The sequence below is a fragment of the Camelus dromedarius genome, chromosome 23 (assembly GCF_036321535.1).
Source record: "Camelus dromedarius isolate mCamDro1 chromosome 23, mCamDro1.pat, whole genome shotgun sequence".
NCBI lineage: Eukaryota > Metazoa > Chordata > Mammalia > Artiodactyla > Camelidae > Camelus > Camelus dromedarius.
Window position 1 is genome coordinate 2,796,527 of NC_087458.1, and position 16,132 is coordinate 2,812,658.

The 16,132-nt window shown below is 50.1% G+C and overlaps 1 protein-coding gene across 2 annotated transcripts in view; it reads right to left on the reverse strand.

The window, feature by feature from the left end:
- Positions 1-13,881, reverse strand: part of ACP6 (acid phosphatase 6, lysophosphatidic) — a 36,925-nt gene extending 23,044 nt beyond the window's left edge. For both annotated transcript variants that reach the window (XM_064477677.1, XM_064477676.1), the window contains exons 1-6: positions 13,205-13,881; positions 5,566-5,694; positions 5,343-5,473; positions 4,930-5,006; positions 1,601-1,688; positions 664-796 (exon numbers count right to left, since the gene is read on the reverse strand). In XM_064477677.1, coding sequence (XP_064333747.1) covers positions 664-796; positions 1,601-1,688; positions 4,930-5,006; positions 5,343-5,473; positions 5,566-5,694; positions 13,205-13,423 — 777 coding nt within the window. In that variant the 5' untranslated portion in view covers positions 13,424-13,881. The remainder of the gene's footprint in view (positions 1-663; positions 797-1,600; positions 1,689-4,929; positions 5,007-5,342; positions 5,474-5,565; positions 5,695-13,204) is intronic.
- Between the last annotated feature and the right edge of the window lie 2,251 nt (positions 13,882-16,132).

A 16,132-nucleotide genomic window follows, 5' to 3' on the forward strand; every position in this document is an offset into this window, starting at 1 on the left:
AGGCCTCTCAGATCCTTTCACACGCTGATGTGCATACAGACTCTCCAAGAAGAGCTACGGGAAAGAGGGATCCAAAAGCTTAGATAATGACCCCTCCCCTCCTGTCACCCACTCCTGCCCGGCCTCCCACAGCGCACACGCTCACATCACGCGTGTCCTGGGGAACACGCTTCAAGAACCTGTGAGCGGGGAGGGTAGACAGCTCCGCGATAGAGCACATGCTGAGCATGCATGAGGTCCTGGGTTCGATCCCCAGTACCTCCACTAAAAAACACATAAATAAGCCTAGTTACCTCCCCCCACCCCAAAACTAAATATAAGAAGAAACTGCCACTTTAAAAAATAAAATAAAATGTGATATTTTAAAAAATCCTCAATGAAAAGAAAAGAAAAGAAAAGAAAAGAAGAGAAGAGAAAAGAACAGAAAAAAAAGCTCTGCTCTAGAGTCACAGGTCTGTGCTCCTAGCCCGGCGAGGTGTCCCCCTGGACTGTTCCCCGTCCTTCAGCTCCTGTATCCATTTCGTCTGCAAGTCCCATCGCAGCTGCCTCCATGCCTGGAGGCCTCCACCCCACTCCTCTCCACCTGGTTCTAACCCAGGAGCCAGCCCACCGAGCCTACCCCAGGCTCGCCCACCCCCAGCCCGAGGAGAGCAGCCATCCCACCTGCTCAGCAGCCATGTTGTCCAGGAGGATGAGGAAGTCCACTCCATTGCTACCAGCAATGCCCATCTCTTCCTTCACTTTTTTCAAGTCCTCTGAGATTCCTGGCTGCAAACAAGCAGCCTGCCTCCGGCCTCTGTCAAAAAAATAAGTTATTCCTTTTATTGCATAGTGATTAAGTTTACAAAGTGTATCACATTTATCATTTGGGATCCCATTTAATCCTCAACAACAGCTCACTTGAGTTAGCAAGTATCATTGCCATTTTATAGATGGGTAAACTAAGGCTCTATGAGATCAAATGATGTGTAAGTTAGTGAGTACCAAGGCTAGAATGATAACCTGGGTTTTCCAAATCCCAGTCTAGCATTTCCTTCTGTTAAACCAAAATCAATGCAAGCATGGCCAGGTCTGCTCAAAGACAGCATCTCCTTCTTCTGAGGCACACACACTACATGGTCTCAGGGCGGCCCAGAAATACCTGGAAACTGGAAAGTGCCATCAGCCCTAACCAATCTCCCCTACATGGCAGCAGGCTGGTGGCAGCAGGGAAACGTGTCTTCTGCTTGTCCGTCTGGATTGCAGCTCTATGACTGGCTTTCTCATCTTGTATGTAAGTTTCTTCTTCTGCCTCATCTGAGAGGCCAGGAGCATTGAGAGGATAATGCTGGTGAACAGCACAGCCCCACTCACAGCTGTGGACCCATCTCTCCAGCCCAGCGCGCGGCCCTCCCCAGGCTTCCCGCACCTTCACTGTGAGCGAGAGCGGCCTCACGGCCTGGACAGCTGACATCGGACCCGAGCTTGATGCACCCTCTCCCGTCCCTCAGCCACCAGCGCGGTCAGTGTGGGCAGGCCCTCGGCCCAGGCAGAGCCTGCCGGCAAAGGCAGTAAAATGCTGTCCGTCCCCGACTGGTGAGCAAGAACCCGGGGCACTAACCTGGTTCTCTCCTGCAGGTTCCAGCAGTTTTGGTAGTTTGGGTACAAGACTTCGGAGCTCGCTTCATCAGTGTGGATGACGATGGGTCCTGGAAGGAAGGCGGGAAGCACAGGAGGAAGAGGCTTCAGCTTGTTCTTCCCAACATCTCCACCCGCTTCTCCTCGTCTACACAGACGGAGCTGCTCCCAGAGGCAGGGCATCAAGGCTGCTCCTTAAGGACAGCGAGCGCTTTCGCCTGCCCTGGCCTTGCCCACAGGTGCTCCCCTACGGGCTGAACAACGGAAAGCGCGGGCAGCAGCCCTGTTCGGTCCAGCACAGCCCCTCCCACTGGGCCACCTATAGGCCAACGCAGGTCCAGGCTCTGATCAGACTGGCACCTCCGTGACCCATTCCAAAAAACGTCTGCCTCAAGGTATTGCCTGCCAGCATTTGGGCTTCTAATAAAGAACGGGCCATCCCTGACCTTAACAGAACTAGGTGACTTCCTTGCTTCCCAAAGTCCAATCCTATAGGCCAATGTGGTGACTTCCATGACAATCTGAGGAAGATGGCCACAGGGCCACATCCTCTCAGACCCCATAGCCTTGCCCAGAAGAAAAGCCAGGCCTCTAGATGAGCTACCTAGAACCAAAGGTTAGACTGCAAACAGCGTTCCTTCCAGACCTTGCAGCAGCTTGCTTCTGCTCAGAGCTCACAGGATCAGTGCCCACGGAAGGTGCTCCAACACTTCCCACGCTTTACTCTGTGCCAGAGATGGCAATGGCCTGTGGCAGCCTCCTGTTCCACATGGCTCAACGCTCACCTTCTCTGATGGCAAGAGAAACAGCTCCTATCAGCAGGTTTTGGAATTCACTGAGGTCAACCCATAGAGTGACTGGGTGCATCTGAGCCCCAAAGAGCTATGATTCTCAAACAAATGATTGACGGTCAAAACCCCAGGACTTTAAAAGTAGCCTGCGGTGACTTGAGCAGAACATCAGAATTCAGACACACTTTGTTGGTCTGGACAGAAGGAAATCAGGCTGACGGTCATGAGTTCAGCCCTGATTCTACAGCTAAGCAGCAGGATGGCCTCGGGAAGTCACCTCCCTCTTCTGGGGCTCATGTGTCAACTGAAGGGGTGAGACTAATAGCATCAATTTTCAACTGTTTCTAAAGCAGAGGAAGCTTTCCTTCCTCCCACAATTAGGTCAGGTAATAAAAGAAAAGGTGCTGGCGGCTTCAAGATAGGGTCCAAAGCACAGTCCACTTGCATGCTGCGCCCCTTCCTTCTCTGCAGCTCCCCGCCCCTCTGAAGAGCTCGGGCTCTGGAGGACATGCTGTAAACAGAATAGACCCTCTCCAGACACACACGCCTTCCAAGAAGCAGTAGAGCAGAAAGGTGAAGAATACGTGCAACCAGACTGCTAGAATTTGAACCCCAGCTCCTCCATGGACCAGCTTTGTGTCCCTCAGAAAGTCATTTAGCCTCTCTGTGCCTTAGTTCTCTTCTCTGTAAAATGGGGATAATGTTACCTACCTCACAGGGTTATCACAAAAACTAAACAAGTTAATACATGCAAAGCTCTTAGAATAATATCTGGTCCTTTAAATGTTAGAATAATAACAACAATGACTTAAATCTCCTGTTAACACATGATAATTCCTATCTGGTGCCTGACCTTAGTGTCTGGATGTTGGACTGACAGTTCCTTTTTCTTTCTTTCTTTTGTTGGGGAGGGGTTAGGTTGGTTAGTTAGTTAGTTAATTAATTAATTTATTTATTTATTTAATGGAGGTCCTGGGGATTGACTCCAGGACCTCGCGCATGCTAGGCACGCACTCTACCACTATGCTGTACCTCCCAGGATCTATGATTAATAAGGCACGTTGGAGTTGGCACTCAGATATGTGTTGAATGAATAAACCAATGACCAAATGTTACCTCCAGCTTCCCCCCACAGCCTGACTCCTGCAGCTTATACAAAGCCTTCTGGGACGTCCCTGTAATTTTACTCCATCTAAAGTCACACCACGTCTATCAGTGGTAGTATCCTGGGGGGTCCTTTGGTCCATTCAAATCCCTTGATACGAGCCAAGGCATGGAAGTGGCTGGGACAGAAGTCAAACTGGAGTGTAAGGACGTCTGGGTCCAGCGCAGGGAGCCGCCACCCAGGCAGCCACACCAGGGGCTGGTGAGGGGACCACTTCCTTCACTACTGGAAACCTGGGCAGCCTCCATCTGAGACCTGCCTGTAGGAGAGGGTGTTACCAAGAAACATCTTTCCTATCTCAGCTATACCTTAGGCAGTTCTAAGAAGAGGACATCTGCCTTTTGGAAGCTGAGCGAGTAAACAGCTTTCAGGAGGCCAGGCGCTGTGGGCTATTCCTAAGCTCAGAGACTCCCAAGGAGCACGGGGTGGCCCAGCCCGTTCTGCTTGCTTTGTGCTGCTTAGGCTCATTGCTGGTGTTCAGCCAGCTTTAGCCAGAATTAGCGGCAGGATCCAACCCAGCGCGGGGCAAGGCCGGCCTCCTTTGGCCTGGAGGTTCTGTAGTTTACACATTTTTTTAAAGCCTGATGGAAATTTTATCTCTGCTTGAGATAGTGCTAAAGAAGCTACACAAAACAACACGAACCTTTGTCTTCTGGCATCATTTTAGTGATTTAATACCGATGAGGTCATGATGATCTGAAACTTAGACCAGCAATTAAACATAAACTTAAGTCAATTACAAGTGACAAAGTGCAGCTTCATTTGATGGTCAAAGGCCCTCGATACATGGTATCCATGGAGGAAAATAACAGATGGAGGCCTTGGTGGTGAAAAGGTTGAGAACCACGAGCTATGAGCATTCACTGGCTGGATATGTCAAAACCCAGAACAGAATTTCTGAACTAGGAAGGGCCACACGTAATAGAGGCAACACCACGTGGGCCACGCTGTGGGTCATCCCCAAGACCAGGGCAGCAGCAGCAGGCTTGGGGCCCAGCCAAGTGTCCCTTCTGCCCTCTTTCCTTTTCAGGAGTGTCTCAACTAAACAAAAAGCACCCAGTATTGTTCACAAGACCTGGCTCGGGCTGCCCCATAGACACTGGACAGAAGTCAGGAGCCGGAGGCATGTCAGAGCTGCTGGTGCGCTGCTGCGGACGCGTGGGTCAGGCTGACAAGGGCAGCAGGGGGCCAGGCAGGGACGGGCGCAGCAGAGGGGTCAGTACACCACGGAAGTCACGTGGGCAAGAGGACACAGACCAAGGGAACGGGCACCAAGACAGAGAGAGGGAGGCTTTGGAAGTGAGAAGAAAAGGCGCCTCAGGGACGGGGGCTGACTTGTAGACCCCAAAGTCAAACCTTTCTGACGCTGGAAAAGCCCAGCCAGCAAGCACCGGGTGGACTCCAGATTCCGATAAATGTTAGAGGAACGAATGCTGGAAAAAAGCAAAAAGGCAGAGAGATTCATAAAGGAAGATTTATACATACACTCCCCAGGGCGGCTGGGAGGCCTTCAAGACTACGTGAGGGGAGCTGTGGGGCTGGGAAGTGTCCACTCCGCTGTGGGACGGCTGCCCTGGGGCCCTGAGGAAGCGTGACCGCCCCCCCCCCCCCCCCAGCCCCGCACCACTCGTTCACAGGATCCTACCATAGAAGGGTAACTGCCCCAGCCTGCCTGCGTGAGTGTGAGAACTTGGAGGGGGCGGGCAAGGCAGGTTTTCTCACACTCAGGACTTGCACTGGGTGCAACATCCCTTTTCCAAGTGACTCACAAGACCTCCAGTGGGTGGAAGGTTGGAGAGAGAAAGGGGACGTCCTCCACGTAGCTCTTCCTCAGCCGCTCCCCCAGGGCAAACATCTGCTGCATGCCCACCTGGGTCAGCTGTCCGGCAAACACGCCCCCCTGAGGAGGGGAGCGGGAGAGAGTGAACCCACCTGCAGCCTGCCAGGCTCAGCCCGGGAACCGCACAGCTCCGCCCGCCGCGGCGCGCTCACCTTCAGCGTGGTCTCTCGGTACTGGGCGTCGAAAGGAGAATGCGGTTTCAGGCCACCAGCTAGATTGGTGACTGTGTAATCAAACTGAGTTTGGGGTGGGACTTCTAATAGCTGGGGCTTCCACTCTACCTGTGTGGCCGCAAAAGACAGAAAAACAAAAAACAATACATTGTTTAAAAAGGATTCTTGAAACGTAGAGCATTAACAGCCAGCAGCACGTAGCTAGAATCACGCCGACACCACTAGACCAGCAACCTTCCTACGGGAAGAAGGGAAAGAAACTAACTCCAGCTCTAATTAAGGGAAGAAAGGACCATGACTTATTATTCCAAGGGTCCTCAGCCCAACATTTGGTGAATGAATGAATCAACAAATGCATGAATAAATGAATGAATATAACATAGCACAACCGTGACCATATACTTGTAAGACTTTTTCAGGAGTCAACATGCAGGGTTTAGGATCCCCCTTAAGGACTCTACTTAATGCCCTTGGAACTACTATGTGTTCCCCCTTGTTTCATCCAGTTTCTCAAACAAGCAGCTGCCCTCTAAGAAGGTAAATCTTCCTTCCTTCCTTGCAATCTGACTCCTGTCCCCGCTGTACCGCGACGGTTTTCAAAATGTAACAAATAGCCATAGGTCTCACAGTGCCAACTGCCCATAAGATTCTTACACTCACTGAGTCAGGTGTGATGATTTCAATTTGAAAGACAGAATCTTTTCTCCTAATCCCATAAGCCGGCCCCTCCTCCCATCTGATGATGCCTCTCCCAATGCTATGCCAATTCTCCTGGTCCCCAAAACCCAAGCCTCTGACGCTCCCCACTGCTCCACATCCCCTCACCAAACCCTCTGGATCACTGGCTAGAAAAAAATGACCCCCCCCCCCAGTCCTTTTAGCTTACCGTCAGAACGTAAAGCCTCATCGCTTCTGGGAAAAGCCTGTGACAGACTCCTTCCCCTCCAACCCCCCCAGTCCATCTATACAGAACCACTGATTAATCTTGCACAGCCACTCTCATCACATCAACAGATCATTTCTAATGTTCCAAGAGATAAACATCTGCCTTCCAGGACTTCTGCACCATGCGTGGCCCAGCCTCTGTCCTCAGCTGTCCTCCCGCGATGCTCTCCTTCCCTCCCCAGACCAGACCATGCTCACTGGCTTCCTCTGCATCTTCTTTCAGCTTGCTTCCCTTTCTTGAGGGGACGCCTGCCTCTATCTGCCCATCCAACTTCTCTCCAAGGTTCAGTGACAGTTCAAGTCTTACCTCCCCATCAGTGACTACTCCGGCTTTCATGGGCTGTCTTCTTATCTGAATTTCGGCAGCATTTACAACCAAAAGGACAATATTTAATTCAATGTCCCACTACTTCATCTCGTTTTAAAACTAACATTTGAAAACCTGCTCTGTCACAGACCACTATATTTATCTTGGCCCCTCCCAGAAACATCCCAGGAGAGCGCTGCCGGGGTCTCTGGTTCTCTTCACACAGAGGGAGCCCTACCTTCTTCCAGAAGGCATTGTCTCGGCTTACCTGCACCCAGTCTCCAACACCTGAGCCTCTGCCCCCACTGGTGCTGCAGCAGCTAGGGTCAGGAGACTGGGTGTTGAGAGCAGAGACCTTCTTCCTAGAATCTTAATCGCTGCTCTTTCTCTCCAAGTTCTAATCCTCTAACTTCCCTGCCTGAAACCATTCAAGGGCTCACAGCTGCGTGATGGCACCGGCCTCGCTCCCTTCACCACGTCGTCTTCCCTGCCAGACACACTTCCCCTCTGGCCACACAACTTTGTTTCCTGTGGCACCATCCTCACACCTCCTGGCCTTTCCACCTCATGTTTCCTCTACCTGGAATTTTCTTTTCCCTTTCATCTGGAAAGATGTCTGCTCCTTCCACAAAACAGCTCACGTTCCCAGCAGCTGTGGCTATGGTGCTCTCACAGCAGCCGCAGTGGCTCACTTGGGTGGCCTTTACCAAACTGTATCGGAGGAGCTCCTTTACGGGTCTGCCCCGCTCAGTAGACTCAGCTTCCTGAGAACAGAGACTACGTCATCCATCGACCTCTGCGTTTTTGGAGGTCCAGCAAAGGGCCTGGCACACAGTAGGCACAATTAATAGCTCTAGCAATCTGCTAGGTTCTGTGGAAGATAGCAAGATTGAGATAACATGATCCTGCCTTTTCTGGATTTTCAGGTTAGTAGAGACAGCAAGCTATTGTTAGAGCAGGCAGAGCAAGGGGGACAAGGCCAAATGGCAGGAATTGGGCAAACAGGAGGGGCACAGGCCAAACAGCCAAACACAGGACACCATACACTGCGTGAGCAACAGGGGTCCCTGGGCAGAGAAGGAAAAGCCAGCCACCCTCTGGGTGATAAGCAGCCACACATTGTGGGGTGACAAGTGGCCTGGAGGCCGACAAAGAAAGGTGGGAAAAGGCAGGAATCTCCAGTGTCTGAATGTAACCTTTTGCTCATTATGCCTTCATTTCAAAAAAACTAGCCGTACGGAGTGGGCACCCAGAAGTATCCATCATGCTCCAACACCATGACACACCGATCCAGACTAAGTAAGGACAAAAGTCCCTCCTCCCTTCAGGAAGATGGAGTTGGAATGAAAATCAGGGAATACGGCCCAAAACCCTTCCCTCCCCAATGAATATTCCGTCCCTTCATTTTTACACTCTGTGTAACCAACTTACCCCAAAAAGCTCAGGGCAGCCACTCACCTGAGCCTGCCCGCTCTCCCCCTGAGAGTGTACTATCCATCCCTTAATAAATCCCCACTTTACTTTCTTAACCTCCACGTGTTGTCTCTGAAATCTTTCTGGGACGGGACAAGAACCTGGACACCGGCTACATCTACCGGGAACACTGAGAATGTAAACGAGAGCAGTACTAAGACAGACCCTACGTGCTCCAGGGAACCAGAGGAAGGCCACAGGCGTTCAGGGGCAAGACAGACCTCTTCTGCTGAGGATTCAGGGGGAGTTTCATGGGGATAACGGCATTTGAACTGAATAGGGTTTAGACAAGCAGAGACTTGGGCGTGAGAGTAAGAGGCAAGTAATGAGAGGGCGGCGTTCAGAATTCTGAGAACAGGCAGGGAGTTGGGGCAAAGCAGCAAGGGTGGAAAATGTCCACAGGAAAGAAGCGGTTTGGTTTGCCTCAACCTGGGAATGGTTTTCAAACTTTTTAATTAGCAATTACCAAGTAAAGTTAGATTCGTCTATTTCAAGGCAAAACTGGAGCTTCTCTAGTTGAAGCAGGAGTGGGCACCCAGAGCCCCAGCCACTCAGCATCCCTCTAGCCCTCAGCGCCACAGAGTAGTCGGGAAGCCAGCAGTGCAGATCGCAGTGGGAGCGGAAGGACTAGAGGCAGAGAGGCCAATGACGAGATGTTGGTAACAGTGGATGAGAGCCCAGCCTCAGCTAAGGCAGCAGGGACAGAAGGGGTGGAGTCAAGACATTTGGGTCAAACATGGCAAGTGAGTAGATAAAAGCTTTTTTTGGAGGCTGTGTTGACAGGTAAACAAGGAAGAATCAAGAAAACAATTACTTTGATTTTGGGGTCTGCGTGTCTAAGGTGACAAGGGTTATGGAGTTGCTTGTTGACTAAAACTAAGGCCAAGACAGAGGAACAGTTGACAAAATGAATCCAGTTTTGTACATTTTAAGTTTGAGACACTTCCTTTGAGTTCCCAGCACTCCCAGCATATTCTCGTCATTGGAATCCATTTTCTCTCTCTCCTTCATCACATTATAAATTCATATACAGCTGAGAATGAGTTAGCTATCCCTGTCAGCCCAGTGTCTAAGCGCAGGCCCTGACACCAGATCCACGGGGCCTGCTCAGCTGCACTAAGTCTCCTCCCGTGAGGCACCTTCACCAACAGAGGGCCTTCGGTGTCTCCTGGGAGATGTCTCCTGAGGTCAGGTCACGTCAAGTCTAGAGAACCCGTTCTCAGATTTCCAAGAATGGACGATACATCAGTTCCATACGTGGTGTCCACCACACACACTAGTTCTTGTTTCTGCTCTTCAGCTTTGGAGTTAGTGACCAAGACTAACTTTATAATATTACTCATTTATTCATACTCCATTTTCAAGAACTTAAAGTAGATGACAGCAACACCTAAAACATAGTAAGATAACCAACTCAACGTAGGCAAGAAAGACAAAAGCAAATGAGCACAGGGACAAAAAAAAAAAAAAGGGAGGTACAGTAATAAAGTGTCCCCCAAACTCCTAGTACAGAGATCCATATCCTTATTGTAGGTGGACCAGAAGATTCAGCACTGAGCTTCCCGGCTTTTATGTACAAGGAGAAATTTGATCAGCTAGACAAGCTTAAAGATAAAAGCAAGCCAACTGTTCAGGAGAAGCACACCATTTCTCACGCTAACAGACAAATTCCTCCCAAGGGTCCTCCTAAAAAGGATGGAGTAACACAAGGAGCATCTTTTTAGTAGTCACAGCAGTGAGTTCTGCGGGATTGTTTCTCAGTTTCCTCAACACAGAATGACAGCATCTCACCAACGCACATTCCCGTGAAGATAATACTGTACTGGGATCGATACGCTACATTCCAGGTAAAAGGAAAAAATCCACATAAAAGTAAACAGAAACTGCCAGGTGTGGATTTTAGAATAAACTAATGGTCTGAAACCCTGCACACTGCACCCCAGTATCACTGGGAAACTATTTAAAGTCACCCATGGCTGAGCCCCTTCCAGGGCTAATCACATCCAGGTCTCCTGCGGGTGCGGCCTCGGCGCTTTCAATGCTGTCCAGTCCAGATCATTCTAAAGCTTCACCATGAGAAGCTTTTTACCATGTCTGGATGCTCTGGGCCAATTAAGTCAGAAGCTCTGGGAGAGAGACCAGGCATCAGTATTTTTTAAAGCTCCCCGGTAGAGTCCAATGTCCCAGCAAGGCTGAGAAGCACCACAGGAATGAAGGGACTGACTGGCACATCCTTCTGGTAAAGCTTCCTGACAAGCACTTCTCTTAGCCGCCCTTTGGACAAGTGTTAATCAACCGTGAGACTGACATGGTCCTTCCCGGCTCATCTACACTATCAAACAAAGATGGACCCAAATGTCTCAATGAACAGTGGAGCTGGGATGGGTTGGACTTGACTTTATAAAAACTGAGGAATCTGCCTGGGTCTGGGGCATCTTGTCATTGTCTAGAGAGAAGCGGAGAGAAATCCGAAAGCAGGACCAAATGCATCTTTTGCAAGTGTACTTGGAGCTAATCTAATGATCAGAAAAAAAATAGCCAATCAAGATCCAGGGTTTTATTTCCAGAGCAAAGATACAATACTTTTAGGAGGACAGGTTAATTCAACTGCCAATCAAGCCATAAGAAAACTCAGTAAACCATCTAGTTTTAAACAATGATACTCTCTGAGGATTTGTGAGATAACTAAATAGAGTGACTTGTCACATATCCATAAACCAGCCAGACGTCTGGAAACAGCTACCCAAAGCAGTTTTAGTTTTAGGATTGTTGCCCTGTAGTCCTTTCTGCCTATAATAACAGCAGAACGAGGAAGACTGGAAAATCCCAATCATAGCTTCTATCAAACTGGAGCTTGGGGAAAAAAATTTAAAAACCTGAGAGAGAATATTCAGAAACAAGTCACAGGAGGCCAGGGCGCTCACTCGTGGCCCAAGCTGAACAAGAGCTGGTTCTACCCTTGGCTTTTCTGCACAAAAATTTGTATGCAATAACCAAAGACGCTTAATGCATCTGCCTAAAGGCTGGAGAATGTGAGCAGACGAGGGGGGTAATGTGCCTTACCTAATTGCAAAATGAGCCCAAGGACTCAGATACTCTATATTCTGTGTACCAAGACAGAAGATGAGTGAAGCTGGCACTCTACCTGAGCTCCAACTGCCCCTTCCAACATAAAGGCAGAGGATATCCATCACACACCCACTGGCTCAGGAGAAAGCTGCAAAAGAAACTAAATCTTTTCCCAGGTCCTTCAGTGAGTACATACAATGTCTATAGGAGGTCCAGGCCCAGACATTCGGACCTTGATTCTCTGCTACTACTGATAACTTTGTCTTCGATTGTTATATCTTATTTTTCATACAGCTTATCTGTACTAAGAATAAATGGAAAAGAAAGGGGAGTACACAAGAGATGGGCTATGTACAAAACCATAAGGGAAATTTAGTGACCTAATATAAAAGGGCAAAGCAAGTGGGACATTGTGCTGCACACCAGAAACCGACACATTGTCACTGACTGTACTTCAATTAAAAAAAAGAGAGAGAGAGGGAAAAAATGAGAAATAAAGGGCAAAGTAAGGGACTGAAAAAGGATCAAAGAAGGGAAGGGGAGAGAAGGAGGAAGGAAGGAAGGAGGGAAGGAAGGAAAAGTTCAGGTATCAGGGAGAATGTGGTACAGCCATATAGAAAGGCTACCTAGAAACCTGAAAATAGAATTAAGTGCCTGCCAAAATGTATTTATTTATGTGGGAAAGTGCTTTAGAGGTTTAATTTCATGTGTGACCAGCTTTAACAACTAGGGTTTTAATCGTACTATGTGAGGACACAACCCTGAGGTTTTCGTAAAAGCAACTACCAGCACGAACGTGCCTAAAAACAGGTTTAGACATTTTGTTGAAACTGCTCCAACATCAACCTGGAGGAGCAAAAATGCAAAAGCACCTCGCAGGTAAGGTTGACACCTGGAGGCCTGGGATTTCAGGTTGCCTGTTTATCTTCACTAGGAAGACGGTCTTTAATCAGAGGCCTGCCTGCTATGAGAGGCCAGAGATCTTCACTGGCTCTCGCCAAGAATCAAATCCAGAAAGGGTAATCACTTAATAAACTAATTGTGCTTTAGTCATCATTATCCTGACCAAAACCAGATTAGACTTTAAGACCAAGCCACAAGACTAATCAATTAAAAAAAATTTTTTTTTCCTACCTCAAATCCCTTCCACAACAGGGTCAGAAGTCCAAAATAAGAAAGGAGAGCCCCAAGGTACAGCGCTTGTTACCAAAAAACCTTCAAGGAATCGCAGATGGTCTCCAGCAAACCCTGGGAGAAAGCTGCAGTAAACCCTGTTCCCCAAAGTATTAATCTCTGTGATCCTAATTAGGGTGGTTCCTGTCACAAAGGTCCCTGCAACCCTTTGACAACCTTCAAAAAGGTCACGCAGAAATGCACTCCACCCTTGTGCTCAAGTTCACACAAATAATAGAAACGCAGAATCGCAGGCCCTGCCCCACGCCTGCTGAACCAGAATCTGCATTTTAGGAAGCTCCCTAGGCGATTTACTCGCACCGCAAGCAGCACACTACTACTACTAGCTGTGCCGCAGCACAGCCATCGGGATGTCACTGGGAAGTGCCGGGGCTGCCCTACGCTCGGAGGGCGGCTCCGAAGGGGCTGGGGGGCGGCGGGAGTGCCAGGCCGGCACCTTTGCTCAAGAGCCGGGTGGAGGGGGGTGGAGGGGGGGCGGGGGGGGGGGACAGTTTTCCCTTCTTCTGGACCCAGCCCGAACCCCGCTCCCTGGGAGCAAAATTCCAAAGGTGTGTGTTCGGGACGAGGCGGCTGGCCCGCCACAGGTTGGCCACAGGGTCCTCGCCCCGCCAGCCCCGGCCGAGCTCTCACCTGCTCCTCCTGCGGGAGCGGCTTGAGAGGGCTCCGCGCCCCGTGTCGAAACACGACCTGCACCATCTTCAACTCCAGCAGTCTTGGGTCCACGGGACTCCGGTCGTCCGACCCCCGCGGCTCGGCCAGGGCCACCCGCCGCTGGTGGAGGCAGTAGGCCAGCGAGGTCAGGACGCCCACGGGGGCCCACACGCGCACCCTGAAGACGCCGGGGATCATAGTGGAAGCCCCGCCGCGGCCCTCCGGGGAGAGGGCGCAGAAAGCGAGCGCGAGTCCTCCGCGGCGATGGGGCTCAGCGGCCGCCCCTAAGTTTCCGGGAAGCGGCGGGCGCGCACATTCAGCCCCCCGGGCCGCGGCCGCTGCGACTCCCAGCCCTGGCGGGGACCCCGAGCGGGAGCGGGAGGGAGAAGAAGCGGAGGTGGGAACAGCGAAGACTCCCCAGGAGTTTTAAGCCGGGTCGGGGCTGGCGCTCCTGCCGTAGACTGGGCCGGGGAGGGCTCTGCTCCTTAGCTTTCGCCCCCTAGGGAACCTTCAACTTGTATTCCAAGTTTGGTCTCCAGCACTCCTGAAGGGACGGTAACCAGCCCTGAGTTCCTCGGCAGCAATGACTCCACTAACACAGATCTCTGGACTCCACTTTTCTGCGAGCAAGCTCCCACCCACTTTCTCACTCACCCCGAGACCTGCCCCTAGTGGTCCCGCGCAGAGGAGCAAGGGAAAGCGAGTCCCGCGGTGACGCCTGTCCGAGGGCTCTGAGTTGTGAGAACTACAAGTCCCACAAGGCTGCGCGCCACCGGGCCCTCCCTGAGAGGTATTTCCCCGCCCTCGGCAACGGGCCCGGGCTGGCGGGTTCAAAGTTTCCGAGACTGGATGGCTAGTGTGTGGGAGTGAATCCCACAGTTTGCTGGGCTGATAGGGCAGGAAAGGGGAAGATGGGTAGAATCGGGTAGTGGAGTGGACTTATTTTTGTCTGCGGAGAGTAGAAGACTTCCCTGAGGTTCTGGAGGCTGGGATTCTGAAGCTCTGAGTTAAGAGGCGAGACACCTACTTTTTGAAGGATTACTATTTGCGAAGGGCGACACTGGGTGTTTTATACTTAATCTTCATTTATTGTCCCCCTTCTGTGTTTAAAGAGGCTTAAAACTTTGCAAACGTATAGAACTTTAAACTCGTCAATGTATTTACTTACTTTCTGAATTTCTTGTGGAAAAGCCCCTGCCTTGCCTGTGGGTGTCCCAGTGACTAAGCACCTTAGCCAACCTTAACCGCCTGCTGGTCTGGTTTTTCAGGAATATACAGCTACCCCAAGCCTGTGTTCCAGCAACAGAGTCCAATCAAACCATCTGGGTCCATCACAAGGCAAAGGTAAAGTTGAGAGGAGAGACATTTGTGAGGAGAGTCTAAATATATTGATGTTGAAAAAACAATTCAGTTGAGTAAATTTGAAGATCTAATTGGCTTTACCCAACTATTTATGAATTGGACAGCATCTCTTATAGCAGCTAGAAGGGTGTTGGGAGGGGGTTCTACAAAATGGAAGATTTTTAATAGACAGAAGGTGGGAACAAGAAGATACTAATAAAAGACAGTGTTGTGTTTAGGCCAGGACTTGGGTGGGAGAGTGGAAGGGACCCCTCTTCGGCTCTTGGGGTGGGAGTAAGATGATGGAGAGGGACCTTGTGACAGATTACCTTACTGGTGCTTAACCAGGAAATTCCAGACTAGTCCATTAACATTACATTTCAGGGAGAGGTTGAAATTGCAATTAGATCTAGGTACTAAACCTCCATACTCAATCTAGGTTTGGTATTACGGGCTTTAGCACAAGTGACGCCATTTGGGGCCTGTGTGTGTGTGTGTGTGTGTGTGTTTTTTTTTTTAAACAACACCCAACCAGTTCTTTCATCATTCCTGATTCTGTCCTTGAGTCAAACTGGACCAGAATGTGAAGGCAACATCCTTACAGAGTATGGCTCTTGACTTGAGCTTCAACTTGTTCACCAACCTAGAAAGTTCTGAATGCCCTACTGTTGGGGAAGGGTCATTTTGGATCGCCGCACATTGTCTTAGTTTTCCCCCTGACCTAGCCCATGGACTCACTTCTCAGAGTCTTATTGTGTGTCCTGATATTATTAAAAACTGAAAGCTGTTTTTCTAGCCTAAGTAAGGTATTGGTACCAGACAACACTGTTTCAGAACCTGTGTAATGAAATGTAACCTCAGTAGGGAAAGCTGGTCTCAGCAATTGAGTGAAAATATGGTATATCTTTAGTGCAGAAGGGCCCTGGTATTTGAGCAGCTCCACCAGCCTGGGAGTGCTAGCTCATCTGAGCAGCTTAAGACAATGTAATGCTGGCATCTGGGTGCCATTACCTTCTGTGTAATGGACAGGCCATCCTAGTCCACACCCTGTACCCTGGCAGCCTTAGCACAGACTTGCCAGGCATCGTGAGCAGCACCTTTGGCCTGTGTGAACTGGCCCTGCCAGGGTGCAGGTGTGGTTGAGGTGGGGAGCAGTGCTGGGGATGTCTTAGCAACAGATCTCTGCCAGAAGCCAGAGCAGGTGAGGTTGGAAAGTGACAGATTCCACGCGGTGGTTGAAAGCTGTGTTTGTCAGCACATGTGAGACAACCCTTGGGGAATCTTATAAATATTTGGTGTGTGGTGTATAGTGGTGCTGGTGGTGTTAGTAAACTGCAGTTTAAAAGAAAGGCTAGAAATCCTGAAATCATGCTCTGGGGATGGCCCCAGAGTGGTAGGGGCTGAGGGGGGCGGGTGCCACAGGCAGTGGGGGAACTGAACAACTGTTACTGTGACCATCCGGCAGGGGTGGCTGGGAAATAAGCCCTGCTCCCACCAAGCTGCCCTGGTACGGCTGCTTTAGTATCATGCAACTCGGTTTGAATTATGAGATTAGATAAGAAGCAA